Source organism: Dreissena polymorpha, chromosome 14 (assembly GCF_020536995.1).
Source record: "Dreissena polymorpha isolate Duluth1 chromosome 14, UMN_Dpol_1.0, whole genome shotgun sequence".
In the NCBI taxonomy this organism is placed as follows: domain Eukaryota; kingdom Metazoa; phylum Mollusca; class Bivalvia; order Myida; family Dreissenidae; genus Dreissena; species Dreissena polymorpha.
In genome coordinates this window covers 56349386-56370389 of record NC_068368.1, presented here as the reverse complement: position 1 = coordinate 56370389, position 21004 = coordinate 56349386, and the positions used below count along the sequence as shown (strand labels likewise).

At 36.2% G+C, this 21004-nt stretch overlaps 2 protein-coding genes across 6 annotated transcripts; both read right to left on the bottom strand.

Moving 5' to 3' along the window:
• Nucleotides 1–217: 217 nt before the first annotated feature.
• LOC127857389 (uncharacterized) lies at nucleotides 218–2577 on the bottom strand. Its single transcript, XM_052393784.1, has 3 exons — nucleotides 2425–2577; nucleotides 1606–2004; nucleotides 218–238 (listed from the first exon to the last, which is right to left on the bottom strand). The coding sequence occupies exons 1-3, from the start codon at nucleotides 2575–2577 to the stop codon at nucleotides 218–220; spliced, it is 573 nt and encodes a 190-aa protein (XP_052249744.1).
• A 1819-nt stretch (nucleotides 2578–4396) lies between these two features.
• LOC127856927 (uncharacterized) lies at nucleotides 4397–19854 on the bottom strand. 5 transcript variants are annotated; one of them, XM_052393132.1, is made up of 14 exons: nucleotides 19132–19854; nucleotides 17689–17800; nucleotides 16891–17100; nucleotides 16566–16652; nucleotides 16023–16082; nucleotides 14548–14570; nucleotides 12966–13053; nucleotides 10561–10638; nucleotides 10007–10129; nucleotides 9389–9601; nucleotides 8737–8914; nucleotides 8407–8508; nucleotides 7934–8030; nucleotides 4397–5605 (listed from the first exon to the last, which is right to left on the bottom strand). In XM_052393132.1, exons 1-10 carry the CDS (start codon nucleotides 19332–19334, stop codon nucleotides 9476–9478), a joined length of 1110 nt encoding a protein of 369 aa, XP_052249092.1. In that variant the 5' UTR covers nucleotides 19335–19854; the 3' UTR covers nucleotides 4397–5605; nucleotides 7934–8030; nucleotides 8407–8508; nucleotides 8737–8914; nucleotides 9389–9475. The 5 variants fall into 5 exon arrangements, with proteins under 5 accessions (XP_052249092.1, XP_052249094.1, XP_052249093.1 ...); XM_052393134.1 differs by having other exon boundaries at nucleotides 4397–8030; nucleotides 17689–17919; nucleotides 19132–19271; XM_052393133.1 differs by lacking the exons at nucleotides 12966–13053; nucleotides 14548–14570 and having other exon boundaries at nucleotides 4397–8030; nucleotides 19132–19852.
• Between the last annotated feature and the right edge of the window lie 1150 nt (nucleotides 19855–21004).

Genomic DNA, 21004 nt, shown 5'->3' with positions numbered 1-21004 from the left:
ATATAGCTTCAAAGCCGCGCAGAAGGGGACATACTGATAGTGTTTCTGACAAACACATATCTTGTTGTTTCATGAATTTCACACTAAAGTGTTAAAAAAATACGACGTTTACATCAAAATGACTCTTTATGAATCATCAAAACTATGTATTTTATGAAACCAGAAATTAAACGAATAAGGATTTTTGTAAATCTGAATGTTGAAGGAAGTACTGGCGTCAACATTGATCCTCATGAACCTAAAATTATTCCAATCAGATAGTTGGCGAAATGAATTTTGCTCTGTGTTAGACTGGGACTTTAGAAAGGCAATGGAAAAGCGTTTGACCTATTAGGTATTCTTATCGTAAAACAATCGCATTCAATATACGGAGAACTAGACAGAGAACACTTCATTATTTAAACATAATTTGATACCTACAGAATTTTTTTTTTGCTTGTAAAATATAAGTACGAGTCTATTATTTCAACTTGAAATGTAGGTGAAAATGTGCTCTGGTCTTAAATTACTTCAAATCCGGGATACATAATAAGATTATTTAATTTAAAGTACACTATTGTACGAATATTAAGAAGAGCTGTGGTTTTAAAGTACTCGTACACGCCTGTAGATATAGAGTTTAAGGATGTGTCTGTATGCATACAGTCATTGCTTGGCAGCATGAAGTATCAATGCAAAAATAGCGTCATTAACCGTTTCTGACGAACTTCCTACATACCCAAACGCTTGACACCGTATAGAAAACTAAGTTTTCGTAGCTGATGATACATCCACAAGAAAATTGAAATGCAAATGGTACTACACAGTCTAAAGTATACCAATGGAAAGATCTAGGATCCCAAAAGGTGCCTGGTACTGCTAAAGAAATGAGCAGTGTGGAAATTCGGAACAGACGATGACATTTTCAGATTATGTGTTATATCAAGGGTATTTGTAAGTAAAATGTATTTAATTACAGGTGTAAGCACATGTGCTTCGTGAGTGTTGTTATCGAATACTTGACAAAATTAATTAAAGTTTGGAGGATATTTATCATTTCAATGTTGATGCCCTAAAGGGACAGGAGCGATGAACCAAAAAAAAGGAGCTGGGTGAAGCTACCTCCTATTTTGCTCTACGTATTCCCTAAGTATTCCAAGTTTGTTTGAGCCTATACATTGTGAAATATGTTTTGTTATTATGAAACCGGTTAACGTCGAATAGACGCGATTTATATGGGTAATGATTTTAGATAGAAACGAATTGAGCAAATTACAAGGCCCGGTCGGACCGACTAACGAATATGCAACGGAGAAAAAACGCACAAAAATGAAGATTTTGGTTATCCTGTGATTAAATTTACCTGCTCTGTCGCTCAAGACTCTCGCAAGCGGTGTGTAAAGCGTAGGAAACACACAATGACCGCACAAGTACCGGTGCTATAACGGGAAAAAACGAACGTTTAACGGATATGTACCTGATAATTAACGGTCGGCTAACGGATATGACTGTGCGAGTAAAGGACTTCTACCGGATAAAACGGCAGTGAAATGCATTAGTACCGGACAAAACGTTCGCCCAACGTGAGAGAAATGGAAAAGTATCGAACACCAACGTACAACGTACAACGATGAAAAAGTAGGGCACATCCTCAGAATCATGTGGCAAAACTTCAGGTTCTGGCAGGTTAAGGTCTCCGTTCTCAGCTGCTGCCTTCAGGTCGGACTCGTTCCACAACTGTGCATCTGATGCAGCAACACGGCCTCCAATGTCAGCCCAGACGAACTTGTAGTCAAAATCCTTCAGGGCTAGCAGGACAACGGTTAAGTACTTCTTGTAGTTAAAATACGTAGACCCGGATCTTGGTGGACATTTGCAGGCAATATGTTCGCCATCATTAGCACCAAGAGTATGGGGGATATTCCAGCTGTCCCTGAAGCCGTCCGCTATTCGCGTGCAATCGGCAGCTGTTGTTGGCAACGGCATCACCTCGTCAGCATACTCATCTATGACTGCTCTACAGACCTGACGCGTAAAAGATAACAGTATAATAAGCTAGCGTGGATTATAAGTGTGTGACACATGTCGTAGATAATCCATGACTTTTAGCGAGTGGATGATAAGGTAAAAACATACTACTTCATAAAATGTGCTTATAACTGTGTGCATTTCAAGATATGCGCACAAGACAGTACTAATGACAATATACAATTTAGAAGGTTAGTGTTGTAGTGCGCGCACTCATCTATTTGCCTTTCATCCTATACCAATAACTTAACACAATGCAATTCATATAAACTGATGCGAGACGTAGACATTAAAATACATGTATATAAATATATTTAAATGACTAACAGAAACCTTTTTTAAAATTGATTTTAACACTATAGTAAATTAAGCGGTACTTATTTTTAGCACGAGAAGAGAAATAGTGTTGTGGGGTACCCTCCAGCCGAATCGCATATCACGGTACTTTGAACCAGGCACAAGATGCCGCAGCGCAATTGATAGCTTCATCCCTGGTTCAAATGGAAGTCTGTAGTTGTTGCGCTGTTTCGTTATCCTTTGGCCCACTCGTGCGAGAATCTCATCAAACATATCGGTTGGCACTCTCATGAAGTTGACAAATGCGAAATGGATCTCTTGAACAATGCTATACAAACTACCGGTACATGTACCGCTTGTAATTGATATATCACGTGTGTTATGTATCTTGAACACGGGTATACAAACTACTGGTGCACGTGGCGCTTGTCATTAATATCACGCAGGCGACATGGATCTCTTGAGCATGCGTATGTCAACTAACGGTACACGTGACGCTTGCCATTAATATCACGCAGGCGACATGGATCTCTTGAGCATGCGTATGTCAACTAACGGTACACGTGACGCTTGCCATTAATATCACGCAGGCGACATGGATCTCTTGAGCATGCGTATGTCAACTAACGGTACACGTGACGCTTGCCATTAATATCACGCAGGCGACATGGATCTCTTGAGCATTCGTTTGTCAACTAACGGTACACGTGACGCTTGCCATCAACATCACGCAGGCGACATGGATCACTTGATAATGCGTATGTCAACTACCCCTACACAGGAAGATTGCCATTAATATCACGCAGGCGACATCGATCTCATTAACATGCGCATGTCAACTAACGGTACACGTGACGCTTTATATTAATATCACGTATGTGACATGGATGTCTTGAACAAGGGTACGCCAACTAAAGGTATACCTGACGCTTGATATTACTATCACACAGGCGACATGGATCTCTTGAAAAAGGTAACACCAACTTCCGGTACACGTGACGCTTGATATATCGCGTATGTGACATGGATCTCTTGAACAAAGGTACGCCAACTAAAGGTACACGTAGCGCTTGATATTACTATCACACAGGCGACATCGATCTCTTGAACAAGGCTATATATGTACCGCTTGTAATTGATATAACACGCGTGTTATGTATCTTGAACACGGGTATACAAACTACTGGTACACGTGGCGCTTGTCATTAATATCACGCAGGCGACATCGATCTCTTGAGCATGCGTATGTCAACTAACGGTACACGTGACGCTTGCCATTAATATCACGCATGCGACATGTATCTCTTGAGCATGCGTATGTCAACTAACGGTACACGTGACGCTTGCCATGAACATCACGCAGGCGACATGGATCTCTTGGGCATGCGTATGTCAACTAACGGTACACGTGACGCTTGCCATGAACATCACTCATGCGACATTGATATCTTGGGCATGCGTATGTCAACCGCCGTTACAAGTGACGCTCGTCATTAATATCAAAGTACTAGTACATGTACCGCTTGTAATTGATATCACACTTGCGTTATGTATCTTAAACATGGGTATACAACCTACTGGTACACGTGGCGCTTGTTATGTCACGCATGCGACATGGATCTCTTGAATATGCGTATATAAACCACCGGTACACGTGACGCTTGAGTGATATCACGCATGCGATTGTTCACTTGAACATGACTATGCCAACTAAGGTACAATTGCCTCTTGTAATAGATATTGCTTGAACATGGGTATGCGAACTATCGATGTACGTGCCGCTAGTACTTGATATGGCACATGAATTTATGTAACATATGTATGCAACTACCGGTAAATGTACCGTTTGTAATCGTGTCACCAGTTATAACAATGTTTAACCGTATAGTAAAGTTCATTGTCATTTTTAAAACCTAGATATGCCCGATACACCAGTCACTCGTGTCAACCTGTACACTTGAAGGAAAGTTGTAAATTGTATTGATATGGCTCCTTTGAGGTAAGAATCATAACACACTGTATGCATAATAGTTATAATGATCAAAAAGTGAAACAACACGATACAACCATACATCACATTACAAAAACTGTATACAAATACGAATATTTATTTGCAGTCAGGCCACAGGGCCATAATACATACAGTTTAATTTCATAATTATATAAAATAACCTGAATAGTTAAAGAATACAAAGTCATATGATGCAACACACGCATGCACTTTCGTAGAACAAATGCTGCTATACATTATAATACCACCAAAACAAGGATTACCTAATAATTAAATACCTATTACATGTAAGCATGCAAAATAGTAACATACTTATAAAGTAACCTAAGAATCAGTATTTTTTATCAGATATAAATAAACAATGCAATACAAGCATGCAGTATTAAAATGACAGCTAATTTGTATGATAATTACGTAGTTGTTATATATTATCATGCACATACACACATTTTGCAATCAAAAATATGTGCTTGTAATTTTCATCGGCCATTAACATATTGAACAAACCTAACAGTTTCCATTTCATTCAACCACTGCGGAATAAACAAATCATATCTGTGTTATACAATGGGCACTGCATAAACACAGGGTACTCATCTTCTACATTATAAACATGTCGCATAAGACAAAATTTACAGTATCTATGATCACGTATATAACATACAACAAGAATATCAGTGAAACTGATGGATGCTCCCCGATGATGCGCTATGTCAATCTATGTGTTAATAACCACCTGAAAAAATCTATTATTAGCCTCAGTGACATTGACCCCAGTGACCTCAAACCTCATCAAACGGTAGAGGTCCATGCAAGGTATCTACATGCCAAATATGAAAGAGATCAGTAAAGTATTGAAGGTGCTATGAGAAACTGTAACAAAAGTGTGACGGAAAAATCTATTATAAGCCTTGGTGACCTTGACCCCAGTGACCTCATCAAAAGGTAAAGGTCCATGCAAGGTACCTACATGCCAAATATGAAAGATATCGGTAAAGTATTGAAGGTGCTATGGGAAACTAGTAAGGAAGGACAAACTGGCAACTATATGCTCCGCCGACATTACATGTATACAATCTAAGTCCCCTTCATCCCAAAGAATTCTGCATGGCTTACTAATTGAATTATAGCATTCACGTATATGAATGTCACATTTTACAGGTGCAAAATTTGTGTAAATAGTTAATGTCCTTTGTCTTTCGTGTATGGTCAGTCCATTTTCACTGTAATTATCGTCATCTTCTCGCTTGAGCCAACCGCTTCCACAGGGACAGGTATTGTCTGGAATATCTGGAAATAATACAGGTCCTTTTAGGCAGCCATCTGAACATCGAACAAGGTTAGAATCATTCCACTGATCACGTTTAATGATATTTTTCCTTAACTCATTATTGTCTTTAAGTCTGGGAGAATGTTTACTTCTACACTTAAAATTCCAAAGTCCAGATTCCTCATTGAAGTTATTGTATGCAGCAGTACTTAATGTAACCGAAACAGGCATTTCATCATCAATATTGTCATCAAATAACTGCTGTTCTTCATCATCATTGTTATCATTAGTTGTATGAATTAAATCTTCCCACACGTGAGTATATGATTTAAATAAGTTTAAGTGCCTACAAACCTTCGAATTTAGTAAAGTACTTATATTTCTCTTATAACTCTTTTGAGAAGTCATCTACCAGCAGTGCATGACACAGTGCATTTACCAAGCCTTTTGTTCATGCTAAAATGAACAAAAGCTGGATACTCGTCACCTTCTATAAGAACAGAATATTTCTAATTTCTGGTTTTCTAGATATTTCAACTATTTCCTGATTGTTAAAACACAAAGCCTTTTCAACAAAGTGTTGGATTCTTGACAATGATTCATGACACTGTACATGGTCCAGTGCTAAACAAGGTAATACATGCAATTTAACAAACTTACAATCCATGCAAGTTACACAGTTATCTCCTGAAGAGTCTAAAACTAGAAATTCTTCGTTCCTAATATTAAATTCCTTCACATTAAGCAGAGTTTTGTATATTTTACATGTGCAGTCAAGATAGTCACCAGTTTCTTGACAAAACCTAGTAGTGAAAATAAAATCATTTGCTTTAAATGAACCATCCATTTCGCAGTAATCATTAAGGCAACAAACTAGATTGCCACTGTCATCATGCATTTGTATAACTAAAGTGCCATGATCTAGAAGGGAACAACAGTAGTTTTTAAATATTGACAGGTTTCCGAAATGCTCAGAAATATCCGTTTCAGTGTCTTTATTAGAAATGCCAACTCTTTTCTCTAATTCTGATCTACAAATATTTATTGGCTTTAAATGCTTTATGGTCTTTCTTTTTTTCAAAACTGGTTCTGACGTTTCAACAGTGGTTTCATTGCATTCATTTAACTCTGGAAAATACTTCTTATAAAAGGAAAATAAGTTAACATAATCCTTTTTCAAAAAGAGCTGAATCGTTTTGTTTCTTAATGATGTACCCAAAGAAATGTTGCCTGATTCAACAAAATTAGATTCATAACGTGCTGATTTAACAAATAAATCTGGCTTTGCTTTGATGTTTTCAGACAAGCAATTCAAAACAAATGACTGATGTAGGAGAGTACCATTCACAACTCCTGGTACTGTTATTATATCTTTTGAACAACGACTTTTGGTCACAAGTTGATTTATTTTAAAGTCATAAACTAGTTTCAGTAAACTTTCATGCAAATCCTGCGGTTTCATTTTAAAAAACATCTTTTCAGGCTTGTCTACAGATGCTTTTGATTCGAATGGCGAAAAAAGTACTACGTAAGACAGTAGTTGAACACTATCACAATTTTCATTGTCATTCAGTTCATTTACATATGATGGCAAAATTTTATCAACACAATGACTAAATATTTTATCTGGGCGATTCCTTTTTATATTATGTTTATTTTCATCGATTTTCATTTGATTTATATCTTCCAATGTAATAACTTGATGCAACAAAACATTATCATCTGCAACATTAAAATGCTCCTTAAGGAAATATAAGTACTTCTGTTCCATGAATCCACTGTAAACTCCAGATTCAACATACCTTACATAATAAAATTCATTGTCTTCAATTTTATTTTTAAAAACTGAACATACAAAGGTTCCAGTTGTACAGTTGTTATGTGCAGATAATCTACTAGCTTCTTGTTCTAATTTAAAAAAAGATTGCTTCTTTGATGTAACAAAACCCTTTTCTGCTAAAGTTTGTAATACAAGATTTTGCAATTTTAAAGCGTTTGAACAGATTGTTAAATTTTCAATCAATATATCTGACCACAATTTATTGTCAACATTAAATTGAACATTCTCATTTGATTTTATTCTTTTCCGCATTCCTTTGTTTAAAGTTGTTCCTGAGAAGTATGTATTGCACAACTCTGGTCTAGATGTAGAGACAAACACATTATTTTCATAATAACTAGCTACAGTATATATATCTTTACTTTAAGAGTAGGACTATAGTCAGCAGCAGTATTAAACTGTACAGTTGGACACTTTCCCTCATCATTTTCCCAGTTTTCACATAAATATTTTCTTTTAAGTAAGAAGTTATTTTTAATTTTTTCATAATCAGAAGGAAGACGTATACTTAGTAATTCCAGGTATTTGTAGTGTTCCTCTATTGTGTAATAACCCGTTGGAATGGAGAAATCTTCATCAAATAAGAGCAGCATCAGTTTGGACCTCTGAAATTTTTAATTCAATAATGACAAATAATTTTGTCATTTTCAAATAAGGCATATAAGTAATTTTCATATACGATCTTTAAAAGTATACAACTGAATCCTCTTATCTTCAAATGAGCGGGATCGCCAGACAAACTTCAACAGTGCGACATATTTGAAACCAATTGAGAAACAATTTCATGCCCATATCTTGATTTGTTCATTTAGTATCAGCAGTATGTTGTAATCGAACAAAAGTGTTGACACTTAGAGATAAACAAACAATTGAACATCTGTAATAATGGTAGGAAATGAAAAACACATTGACTTGTTAGATATTAAATAAAATTTCGAGATAAATGAAAATGCTTTATATAACATGAACAAGACAATTTACCAGATGAAGCGGACACATATTCAGATCTGTTGTCTGTTCATTGATCTTCCCATCAGGTAGCGTGTTTTTCCATTCATCAATTGTTTTGAATATCTCGCTGTTCTGTGGGCACAAATATGTGAGCAGTGCAATGAAAAGTACTAAAACGGCATGCCTTAAAAGAATATCTCTTTGGAATGAATATGTTTTACATAAAAATGCATTTCAAAATGTATAAGCGACAACTTTACAACACATTGCCAATTCTTTTCTCGTAACAGTTAAAAAAACACCAATTACCAATGATTAACACATCTGTACAGTTTATACTGAAAATATACAAATGATTACCTTCATCATACAAATTTCTCAACAGATGCAGCTCAAATCTTCTTACAGCTGAAAAACATTCATGGCAGTCTTCCCATTGGCATCTATTTGTTCCCTCTATGTGACATACTATATGGGCACTAAGTTCACCATAATTAATAAATTTCTTGAAGCATGATGTCCACTTGCAACTGAAAGTCTGTGGAAGTAAACATTTGTATTGTTATTAAATTGCTTATTAAATATATAAGATATATATGAGTATAAAAACAAGCAATCATATGGTTTTTTATTTTTAAATATACAACTATGGTAGTAGTATTTGAGAAAATGAAAACAAATATCAGAATGGATTAACATCATTTTTTACATTAATTGACTACCTAAATTACAGAGGAAACATAATGGATTAACATCATTTTTTACATTAATTGACTACCTAAATTACAGAGGAAACAAGAGATGTGTTTGTGAAACCCAATGCCCCCTACTGCGCTTTTATGCCGCACAGCAGCTATATATATATATATATATATATATATATATATATATATATATATATATATATATATATATTTATTTATTTATTTATAGAACATTAACAAGGTTAAAATTCCTCTGCTTAAGGAACTTGCCCACTAATATTGTTTATTATAAGGCAGGAATATCTCACCGTTCCAGGGTTAAGTTCAACGTCATTTGAAAGAATAAGAAGAAGCTGTGAAGTGTCTACATCTTGTTGGGGCGTCTCGTCAGTGTCTTATTGGAAAAAGAAGTGGGATGGCACATTCACTTGATCTTCATTTGCGGCGTTGTCATCTTGTTGGGGCGTCTCTTCAGTGTCTCGGTGGCAATGGATGTTGTATGGCACGTTGATTTCATCTTCCTATAATAGAATAACCCTTCCTTTAATACAATACTTACTAGAAAAACAAGACTATTGCCAAGCAATGTATGTCCCCTACAGGCTCCACCATTATCAGATTTTTTTTCATTATATATATTTGTTGCCATAGCAACCAGAAATTTTGACGTGGGAACAAAATGAAATGACGTTCATAATGTCCATATTGCCATATATCCAAGAAAAAATATGAAGAACTTTTAAAGTTATCGCAGGATCCAGAAAAAGTGACAGACTCACAGAATGACGGACACACAGAGCGCAAACCATAAGTCCCCTCAGGTTTAATTGTTAGGGGAGAAAAAGTATTATATTTTTTCATTCAAAATCATAGAGTATATTTACATAACATAAAGCTATACAACAATATGTGTTCCATTTAAAAACCTGATTGTAAAGTGTGTCAGGCCTATCAACTTTCCACGATGAATGCTTCCTTATAAAATGGTCGAGCAGGGCATCTTCAGATGAACAGCACACCCTGCAGTTTGGGCAATTGTAGCAAGGGACCTAAAATATACCACTCAGCCTGAGGATTCTAAAATCGCATCTAAGTAGTATTTGTTAAAAACTCATGGAAATTGAAACAAAACAAAAACATGTACCACAATTGGTTCATACTTTAGAACATCTTTACATTATAATGAATTCAATACAGGCCCAGGACTGGTCCTGAAAAGCTTGCACATGGAAGACTTACATACACCAAAACCCCGCTTAACAGGTTATTGGTGATAATCAATTATACCTGAATTGTAAGAATACCAACTATTTAGACTAATTTTATAGGGTCCTTTGTGACGTCTTTAAAGCTTGGTTTTACTGTATTTGTAGAACATCTAAATGACCATACATAAAAGGATGAATGTGTGTTTTAAAGGATCTTCTTGAACAATTTTTGTTTATCTGACAAGAAAGAATACTTTCTGTCATTGATTTACCTGTTTATTCTTCTTTTTCGTCATGGTAGGTTTCTCCCTTTTAACCTTACCAGTCTTGACTTCCATTTTCTTGTGTTTCTGAAAAGTTATTATGCTATCAGTCCATATTACCAGTACAAATGCTACAAATTACTACCGGTTATATAATTTGAAAAGCGTATACCTTTGGAGATGATTTGAAATAATGTGAATACATCCCTTTCATTAAATTCATTCTTTTTAATGAAAACATAAACTTTGTTTATAGCATTGTGCCATGCTATCAGATCAATTGGCATGCTACACATATAGTGTCATATAAGCAGGGCAATCATTGTCTTTCATGCTTGAACCAATTACTATATTATGATACATAACAAGAGGGCCATGATGGCCCTGAATCGCTCACCTGACTCATTAAGATCAGATTAAAACTATGACCTCTATTGTCTACACAATGTGTTTCTATGATTTGACCTAGTGACCTAGTTCCTGACTCTAGATGACCCAAATACAATCCCAATCCAGATTTCATCAAGATAAACATTCTGACCACAGTTCATAAATATTGGATGAAAACTGTGACCTCTATTGTCAACACAAGGTTTTTCTATTTATTTAACCTAGATGTTTACCCCAGATGACCCAAATACAATCCCACCCAGATTTCATCAAGAATTCTGACCAAATTTCATAAAGGTTGGATGAAAACTGTGATCTCTAATGCCTACACAAGGTTTTTCTATTATTTGACCTAGTGACCTAGTTTTTGACCCCAGATGACCCAAATAAAATCCCAACCCAGATTTCATCAAGATAAACATTCTGACCAAATTTCATAAAGATTGGATGAAAACTGTGACCTCTATTGTCTACAGAAGGTTGTTCTATTATTTGACCTAGTGACCTTGTTTTTGACCCCAGATGACCCAAATACAATCCCAAACCGGATTTCATCAAGATAAACATTTTGACCAAATTTCATCAAGATTGGATGCAAACTGTGACCTCTACTGTCTACACAAACAAATTGTTGACGGACGGACGCACGGACACACGCAGGCACGCACAACGGACGCCGGACATCACACGATCACATAAGCTCACCGTGTCACTTCATGACAGGTGACCTAAAAATATGTGTCGGAGATAAACATGAACGGTTGTGGTTAAAATCCCATAGAAACAAGGGCTGTTTGTAAAACATGCATGCCCCCCTATATGGGCTATAAGTTGTAGTAGCAGCCATTGTGTGAATACGTTTTTTGTCACTGTGAATGGTGGTGGTGGTGGTGTAGTAGTAGTAGTAGTAGTAGTAGTAGTAGTAATTGTAGTTGAAGTAGTAGTAGTAGTAGTAGAAGTAGTAGTAGTAGTAGTAGTAGTACTAATAAGTAGTAGTAGTAGTAGTAGTAGTAGTAGTAGTAGTAGCAGTAGCAGTAGCAGAAGCAGTAGCAGAAGCAGTAGCAGCATTACAAGACCAATACTTAAGAATGATCAAATGGGAAAAGGTAACCTAGCACTGGCAGTAAATATGGGGCTCATTTACAGGTCAGATTTGGAATCTCTGCTGTATGTGAGATTTTGAGTGAATTAAAGGGAGGCAAATCTGTAATAAAAAGAACATGCATAAACCGTAGTTGTTTCCCTTGTTTGAACCATGCTAAATCCTTACAAGTTTGGAAAGAATTGGATGAAAAATTTGGACTTTATTGCATAAACACCGTTTTCTCAATTCAAGGGGAGGTAATTCTGTACTTCATGGACCAATAATGCTCATTTTTTGTAGGGTTCGTGTCCTCATTGATATAAAGACACTGCAAATTTGGAAAGGATCGGACAAAAAAGGTGGAAGATTTTTGAAAGTTTTCACAAAATAGGCAAAAACGAATAAACATGCAAAGTTCAACAAGCTCCTGCGGCCATGATTTTTGACGAATCAAATTTCTTTGAACAACTTTTTCAGGGGAGCCTTCAAAGGTCATCCCTGTGAAATTTTTTGAAAATCTGACGAGCGGTTTTTGACAAGAAGATTTTTTAAGGTTTTTACCATACATGGTCATGGCGGCCATCTTGGTTATGTGATCAAATTTTTTTTTAACAATTCTTTTGTCCCATGACCTAGGGATGCTCCACATGAAATTTAGTTGAAATTGGCTCAATGGTTTAGTAGAAGAAGATGTTTACAAATTGTTTACAGACAGACAGACGGACGGACGGACGGACGCCGGATGCTGAGTGATCACAATAGCTCACCCCGAGCTATCGCTCAGGTGAGCTAAAAATAGGACACAGATGAATCAAACACACATTCTGCTGATTTATATTAAAATCAAAGTAATGAAAATACCTATGAAAGAAATATTTATGTAACTTGTCAAGATGGAAAGTGTTAAAAAGTATGGAGCATATTGTCATAGAATCAGTACCAAGCATAAGCCATTCAACTTGTATGCAGGCAGGAAAACAGCCGCATCTTCAGTAATGTCAAGGTAAACAAATCCACTGCAGCATGACCTTTAATGCATGACGAAAAAACAGGATCATTAATGCAGTGTCTGTGAATGCACAATCATGTAAAATTAATATTCATTCAGGCTAAAAATTGCCATCCAGTAAAAAAGGGAAACTATGTCTGAACTATATTTTTGTTGTCCCGGACAATATTGGACGACCACTAATTCCAATGACCGTCAATATAAAACTAACAAAACGATTAAACCTATTTGACATGAAACTAACAAGAGAGTTACTGCAGTAATAGCATTCATGCAGCAAGTTTTAATATAAAACAAGAGCACCGCATAACGGGTGCTACGCTCGGCAGCGAAAGCTTGTCAGATTTTGTTTAAAGGTCACAGTGACCTTGACCTTTGACCTAGTGACCCAAAATGGGTGTGGTGTGTAGAACTCATCTAGGTGCATATGCATATGAAGTTTCAAAGTTGAAGGTGGAAGCACTTTGATTTTAGAGCCAATGATAAGGTTTTAGCACGACGCCGGCGGACGACGAGCAGGCTATGACAATACCTCGGGGGTTTTCTCCGAAAACAGCCTCGCTAATAAATATTGTTCGGGTGTCTAAAAATAAAGCAACAATGAGTGCCTTATGTTGTCATATGTTTATGTTGTATGTAATTCCATTAAGAAAGGTGATTTTATGTAACTAGTTAAGAATGCATTACATTTATGTATATATAGGTAAACAACAGCTGTCACCAAAGGATGACTTATGCCCCCTATAAACGCTTGATATAAGTTATGAGCTTTTTTCGAAACCTAAACACAGATTTCGAAACCTAAACGCAGACCCTTAGTTCAAGGTCAAGGTCACAGGGGTCAAAATTTGTGTGCGCATGGAAAGGCTTTGTCCATATACACGTGCATGCCAAATATGAAGTTGCTATCTGAAGCGACATAGAAGTTATCAGCATTTTTCGAAACCTAAACGTAAAGTGCGACAGACAGACAGTCCGATCACTATATGCCCTCCTTCGGCGGCATAAAAAGATGTGCCAGAAATTAATGACTTAAAGGATATAATACATGTAATTGTTAACAAATAGATTTTTTCAACGAAAGCAAAATCAACAAAACAAAATGCACCAAACAAGCTTCCTATTCCTTGATAACATTTATAAATCTGCATTTATTTACTGTGCTTTCCCTATCGGTATTTTATGGCAATTTATTTCACACAGATTTCACTACCAGTTACATGATGATGAATAAAAACAAGAGCACCGCATAGCAGGTGCCAACGCTCGGCTGCAGGTGCAGTTTCTTTTTTTTAAGAGTTCACAGTGATCTTGACCTTTGACCTAGTGACACAAAAAGGGTGTGGCATGTATAACTCATCAAGTTGCAGCTACATATGAAGTTTCAAAGTTATAGGTAGAAGCACATAAAACATTGTGGCATTTATTTGCCAACTGAAACAATTAACACATGCATGTACATGCAAACAAAAAATGTCAACAATAACAAATGCACCAATCAAGCTTTATATACCTTGTGTGGCATTTCTTTGCCAACTGAAACAATTTACACATGCATGTACAGGCATGGCATAAGTGCAAAACCTCATCCACCAAAGTTAACCATTTTGAAAAATAACAACAATTATATAATAATATGCAGAATACAACAGAAAGGAAATATGTCCTCAAAATAATAACACTAATATGGTCTTTTACTTATATTTTACTTTCAAAATAGGTTTGGTTGTTGGTTTTTTTTCAACAAAAAAAACCTAGTTTTAAGACAGGGGTTCTGAAATATTTTAAGAGTCTAATTGTCCACGGACAAGTTGGACCCTCAAATTCACTTGTCCGTACCATAGAAGTACTTGTCCGTACTTTTAAGATAGATAAAGGAAAAGGTCATTACTAATTAAGCAAATAATACAACCATACACTTTTGTTAACTTCTATTTTAAATTATAAATATAGTTAACTAGATAATTGAACAAAAATTCAAGCAGGATGTGCATATAATAAGATCACGTTTAAGTCACACATGATACTAGTCTTATTTATAAGACGCGCAAAAAATTTAGAGATACTTTTTATGTGGGCTAAATTCTTTGGAACTCCAAATATTACCAATATAAAAAGTAGCTTAATATTTGAGAGCGTCAACAAGTTCGACTAACATGATACCATCTCGGATATTTAATAATCTCAACATGACTAGACAATTCATTTGAAATAAAATAATCTCCATTAATTATAAGTATATAATTATCCGCTAATAAAAGAAACTCCTTACGAAGTTTACATTTACACACATCAGCAACGTTTCAAGCCAAGGAAAATCAATTAGCCAAGACTCAAAAATTTCTCGTTTCCGCTTGGCGTCGTGTGTTTATCATATTCATACTTGGCTTTTCTCTTCTTTTCCGACGCCGAACTGATTTTATCATTGGTCTGATTAGCGTCATGGCTAGACGTTGAAGTGGTTTTATTATATAAAAATCGAATGCAGGTCGTTAGAACATGTATGCGGCCATTTGCGATGTACGAAAAGTGTTATCTTAAAATTCTTATGCGTGATTGGCTGTTGCTATACACATGTGTGCTGGTTTCTCTATTAAAACAGGGACATAGGTCCCTGATAAAAATTGTTTTCTTATGCGTGATTGGCTGTTGCTATATATATACTCGTGGACTGGTTTACCACATTAAATAATTATTATCGGAAAATAACATACCTCCAGTTAAAAAAGTGTGCTAGTCTGCAGATTAATCATAAGCTATTTATATAAACTTCGTTTTTTATTTTCGAAAAAAATTGAAGTTTTGTTCTCGAAACAAATTTTACCACAGAAATTTCACTTGTCCAGCTTTCAAAAACTGCTTGCCCGGAAGAGTAATTGACGACTCGGACAACTCGGACAGCATATTTCAGAACCCCTGTTTAAGAACCAGTAGGACATTTCCACAATAAAACAGTGAGGGTTATCTGAAATCAACGGTATTTTGTACCTTCTTTCCATATCTTTTGGTATTTCTGGTTGCAGACCTCTTAGCTCTGGCTGTGACAACCTGAGAATAAATTGTGTGTGTGAAAATATGGAAAAAAAATTATATAAACTAACTAGTTTATCTTTTATACAATTACAGAATGTTATGTTCTGATATAACTGAATGGTTATGACATCAACTCTGTGGTCTGGCTTTCACACAAAGACATCTGTTGAACTTTTTATGTTTACCACTTAATGACAAACAATGCCTTAGATGATTAAAGGCATTGCTTTAGAAGTATAGGACCTGCAGTCCAACTATTGCCTTACAGCTACCAATAATTAAGGGCATTTATTATTATGGTGCTGATCAGGGGCAAAGAGGCGAGGCTAAAAAGAGACATGACAGGGTGCTCAGCTTAACGGCTTTAGACATAACATTAATTTATAGGCTGTAACAAGCCATATGAGCAATCAATACTGGATTGCAATCACTTTAAGTTTATAAATGTTCATTAAAAATGATGAAATATCTGTACGATTAAATGCATAGAAAAGTTACCGTTATTTTATGTGTCTGAGGCTTAATGTCCCTGGGAACTGGTACTTCACTTGCATCCACCTTGTCTTGAATCTCTGGTTGAGCTCCCTACAATTTATTTAACCATAATACAGGTATTATACTTTTTTTAAAAACGACTTATTTTATTCAAAAATATAAACATTACAGCAAAATCAAATTGTTATGAATATTTGTAGGTGGAAGCGCTTTGATTTTAGAGCCAATGTTAAGGTTTTAGCCTGACGCGGAATTGCAGTTTTGTGCATAAATCACATTTGCTTATGGCTCATAAATGCAGTCCACTTTGTTGTAACACTAAACTCACAGTCTGCACAATATCCGAAAAGAGTGCTATGGTGCTATCATGCTCCTGAACCGGTACTTCCGTGGCTGAGAGAGCTGGCCATTCTGTAGGATCTTGAACCGCAGCCTCCACACACAGCTGGTTTGGCAGGTCGTCCTGTATGGATGCTAAACACCTCCTAGCCCCTTCAGCACTCAGATGTAGTCCATCATGGGACAAGTACAGGGACTTCTTAAAATTAAATTTTGATTATAGATAGTTACCGTTCCAATTTGTTTTAAACATAACTAAGATATTAAAGCAGCAAATTCAATGAACTGGTTTCCCTCAACGAATGAAAAAATATTTTAGTTTCAATCAATTAGAGTGTACTACTCTGAACTGACCAAAATGATCATCCTGACGAAACTTATGCAAGAACTACTAAAGAAATGATAATACATGTTTATTTTTTAATTTCATTAACTTCCAGATTACACCACAGACAGATATCTTTAATTATGGGGCTTTACGTCTAGAGCTGAAACCAACAAAACGTGCAAGTGTACCACCACAAAGTAATACATCTATTTTAAAATTCATGATATTTCATGTAAAAGTTATTAAGAAACCAGTAATTGCAACAAAACTGCTCAATGAGTCAATTTTCACTAATTAAGGGGGCATATCTCTTGAGTAAAGAAGGATGTCTGAACAGAATTTGGGATTGGTCCACCGCAGTATAATGATGCATATATTTATTTTAAATTTCATGATGATGAAATTCCATGCAACAGTTTCTGAGAAACTTCCTATTTCACTCTAGATCTTTCCCTATACCTGTTTAGTTGCTCCATAGTCCATGTATCTCACAGAAGGCACATGTGACTCAGTTCCCACAGCATGCTGTTTGCGCTCCTTATCCACTGGCAGTAGTTCCTCAACTGTGCCCCTGAGAGTGGCTATCGGGGAAACATTCTCACATCAAAATCGCGTGGAAGAATCTCGCAAAGCACCACGTGTATTTCAGTGCACACACTGAATACAACATCAAGGATCTCTGTCACACAACTAAAAATAACAAGCAAATTCATTGAATTGATATACCCTGCCAATATGCTTCTGGACACAAAAGTGTTATATTTGACACTAAAGAAGCATTTTTTAAGAAACAAAGGGCCATAACTCTGCTATTAACAGATTGTGTACGATGCCATTGGGCGTGCATCATCCTCTTATCCATATATATACTCATACCAAGTTTCAATGAAATTCGCCAAAGCACTTCCAAGATATGGCTCCGGACACAAAAGTGCTGGACGGACAGATGGAAAGACGGACGGACAGACAACCCCAAAACAATATCCCTCCTCCTATGGCGAGGGATAATAAGTTAATGGTATTAGTTGCTCATTGTATTATCTTCCCATCACAAACAATTATTAAAAAGAGATGTGTTCGTCAGAAACACAATGCCCTCTATTGCGCCGCTTTGTTTTGTTTTTTTTACCTTTGACCTTGAAGGATGACCTTGAACTTCCACCACTCAAAATGTGCAGCTTCATGAGATACACGTGCACACCAAATATCAAGTTGCTATCTTCAATATTGAAAAAGTTATGGCCAATGTTAAAGTTTTCGGACGGACAGACGTCATATATTTGACATTTGACCTTGAAGGATGACCTTGACCTTTCACCACTCAAAATGTTCAGCTCCATGAGGTACACATGCATGCCAAATATCAAGTTTCTATCTTCAATATTGCAAAAGTTATGGCCAACGTTGAAGTTTTTTTTCCCGACGGACGGACAGACTGACACACATACTGACTGACGGGCAGTTCAACTTCTATGTGCCACCCTACCGGGGACATAAAAAGTTACAAACAACTACAAAAATATTTGAGAAACTAACTTATTTTATTTCATTATAATGCCAATCCAAAAAAATCTAATAAGAAAATGATACTAAGTTGATCAAGCTCATTTTTATTCATGCTGCTAAGCTGTTCAGTGGCGGATCCAGGGTTTCTAATTAGGGGGTTGGTGTGGACATTCAATAATACAGGCCAATGTTAAAGCATAATGGTGTAGTGAATGCGGTGTCCGCCTAGTGATAGGGAGTTAGGAGGTTCTCATTATCTTCTCCATAAACACCAAGTTCTGGTTCTTCCCAGGAACAGACTCGAGTGTCTCAATAAGCATAGTGCGTTCGCTGCAATAAAGCTAAGGTAAATAGGTTAAATAAAAACTAAAACTGAAAAATTACTGTTCAACATACCGGTAGAAATCGCTATCCTTGCAGCAAACATCGTTAGAGCCAAGATGCAGGTACAGTATGTCGTAACAACCTGACATCAGCTCTTGATGCAGCAGCTTTCTAAAGCCCTTCCGGTCAGACACATACTTTGCACCTGCATAGTAAAATAAGATCTTCCATTTGGAATTGGTTTTCATTTGCAATAATTTTTCTTGAGTTGTCATTTGTTATTGAATATTATGTAAAATAGTCATCATTGCTATGTTCGAGACAAGCAAGCTTATCTTTGTTAATATTTATCTCACTTGTTCTATGTTGCGTCAAATTTCTGGATTTGCAATCCTTTTTCCCATTTTGGTTACAGCAGAAAGAGTATTTTTCTTGATTCCATAATACATGTTTTATCAGTGTAATAATATACATGACGTGTACATGTAAATACCATGAAACTGTCAGGGTAAAATATCTTTTTGGGTATTAAAGCAGTATTCAGTGGAGTTTTAAGCATTTCTTTAAAAACAAGAGATGCGTTTGTTGGAAACACAATGCCCCCTATTGCACCGCTTGGAAGCCATCTACATGTATTCAAACTTTGACCTTGAAGGATGACATTGACCTTTCACCACTCAAAATTGTGCAGCTCCATGAGATACACATGCATGCCAAATATCTAGTTGCTATCAAGGATGACCTTGACCTTTCATCACTCAAAATGTGCAGCTCCATGAGATATACATGCATGCCAAATATCAAGTTGCTATCTTCAATATTTAAAATGTTATGGCCAATGTAAAAAAATTTCAGACAGACGGAATATTTGACATTTGACCTTGAGGAATGACCTTGATTTTCACCTTTTACCACTCAAAATATTCAGCTCCAAGAGATACACATGCATAATTTTTTTTTCAAGTTGCTATCTTCAATATTTAAAAAGTTATGGCCAATGTTAAAGTTTTCGGACGGACGGAATATTTGACATTTGACCTTTACCTTTCATCACTCAAAATGTTCAGCTCCAGGAGATACCCATGCATGCCAAATATCAAGTTGCTATCATCAATAGTGAACAAGTTATGGCCAATGTTAAAGTTTTCGGATGGACGGACAGACGCCATATATTAGACATTTGACCTTCACCTTTCACCACTCAAAATGTTAAGCTCCAGGAGATACACATACATGCCAAATATCAAATTGCTATCATCAATAGTGAAAAAGTTATGGCCAATGTCATACATGCCATAGGTCCCGGATTGTCCGGGACAGTCCCGGAAATGAAGAACTTGTCCCGCTGTCCCGGAAATCTGTCAAATGTCCCGGAATTTACAAAATCCATATATACATGTACCTTATCTTAGGCTTAAATGCACCTCGAATCCGTGTATATCTGCAGCGTCTCCATGACAATGCCTACCCGAATAGGCAAACTACGCTACGTGTCAAAATCGATCAATTAACAGGGGTCCTGTTATCATATCGATTGTCTCACGTTCGCGGTCAAACCGAAAAGGCTGCATTGTTTAATGTGGTTGTTAATTGACTTAAATCTACTATGTCATTATTTCCCGCTGCGTAAGGGCAAAGGATAGTTGTTCACACATCTGAAGTCCAACATCGCTGAGTAAAATATTAAAAGCAGTTTATGTTCGCACGTTTAACCGACAAAGAAGTAGAGTAAAAAAGTAAGCATATAAAAACGTGTGATTAGTTGTATGTATTGTGAATTTATTTGAGTTGACGAGCTAACGGTACTGTATTGTTGTATTTTTTATTATATAAATGTTATAAATGAATAAAGGCGTACCAACAACTACGCGTTACACACCGGTCTTAATAACAATAACGCAGTGACGTCACCATCTATGTTTAGAACGCTTACACTGAAAACACG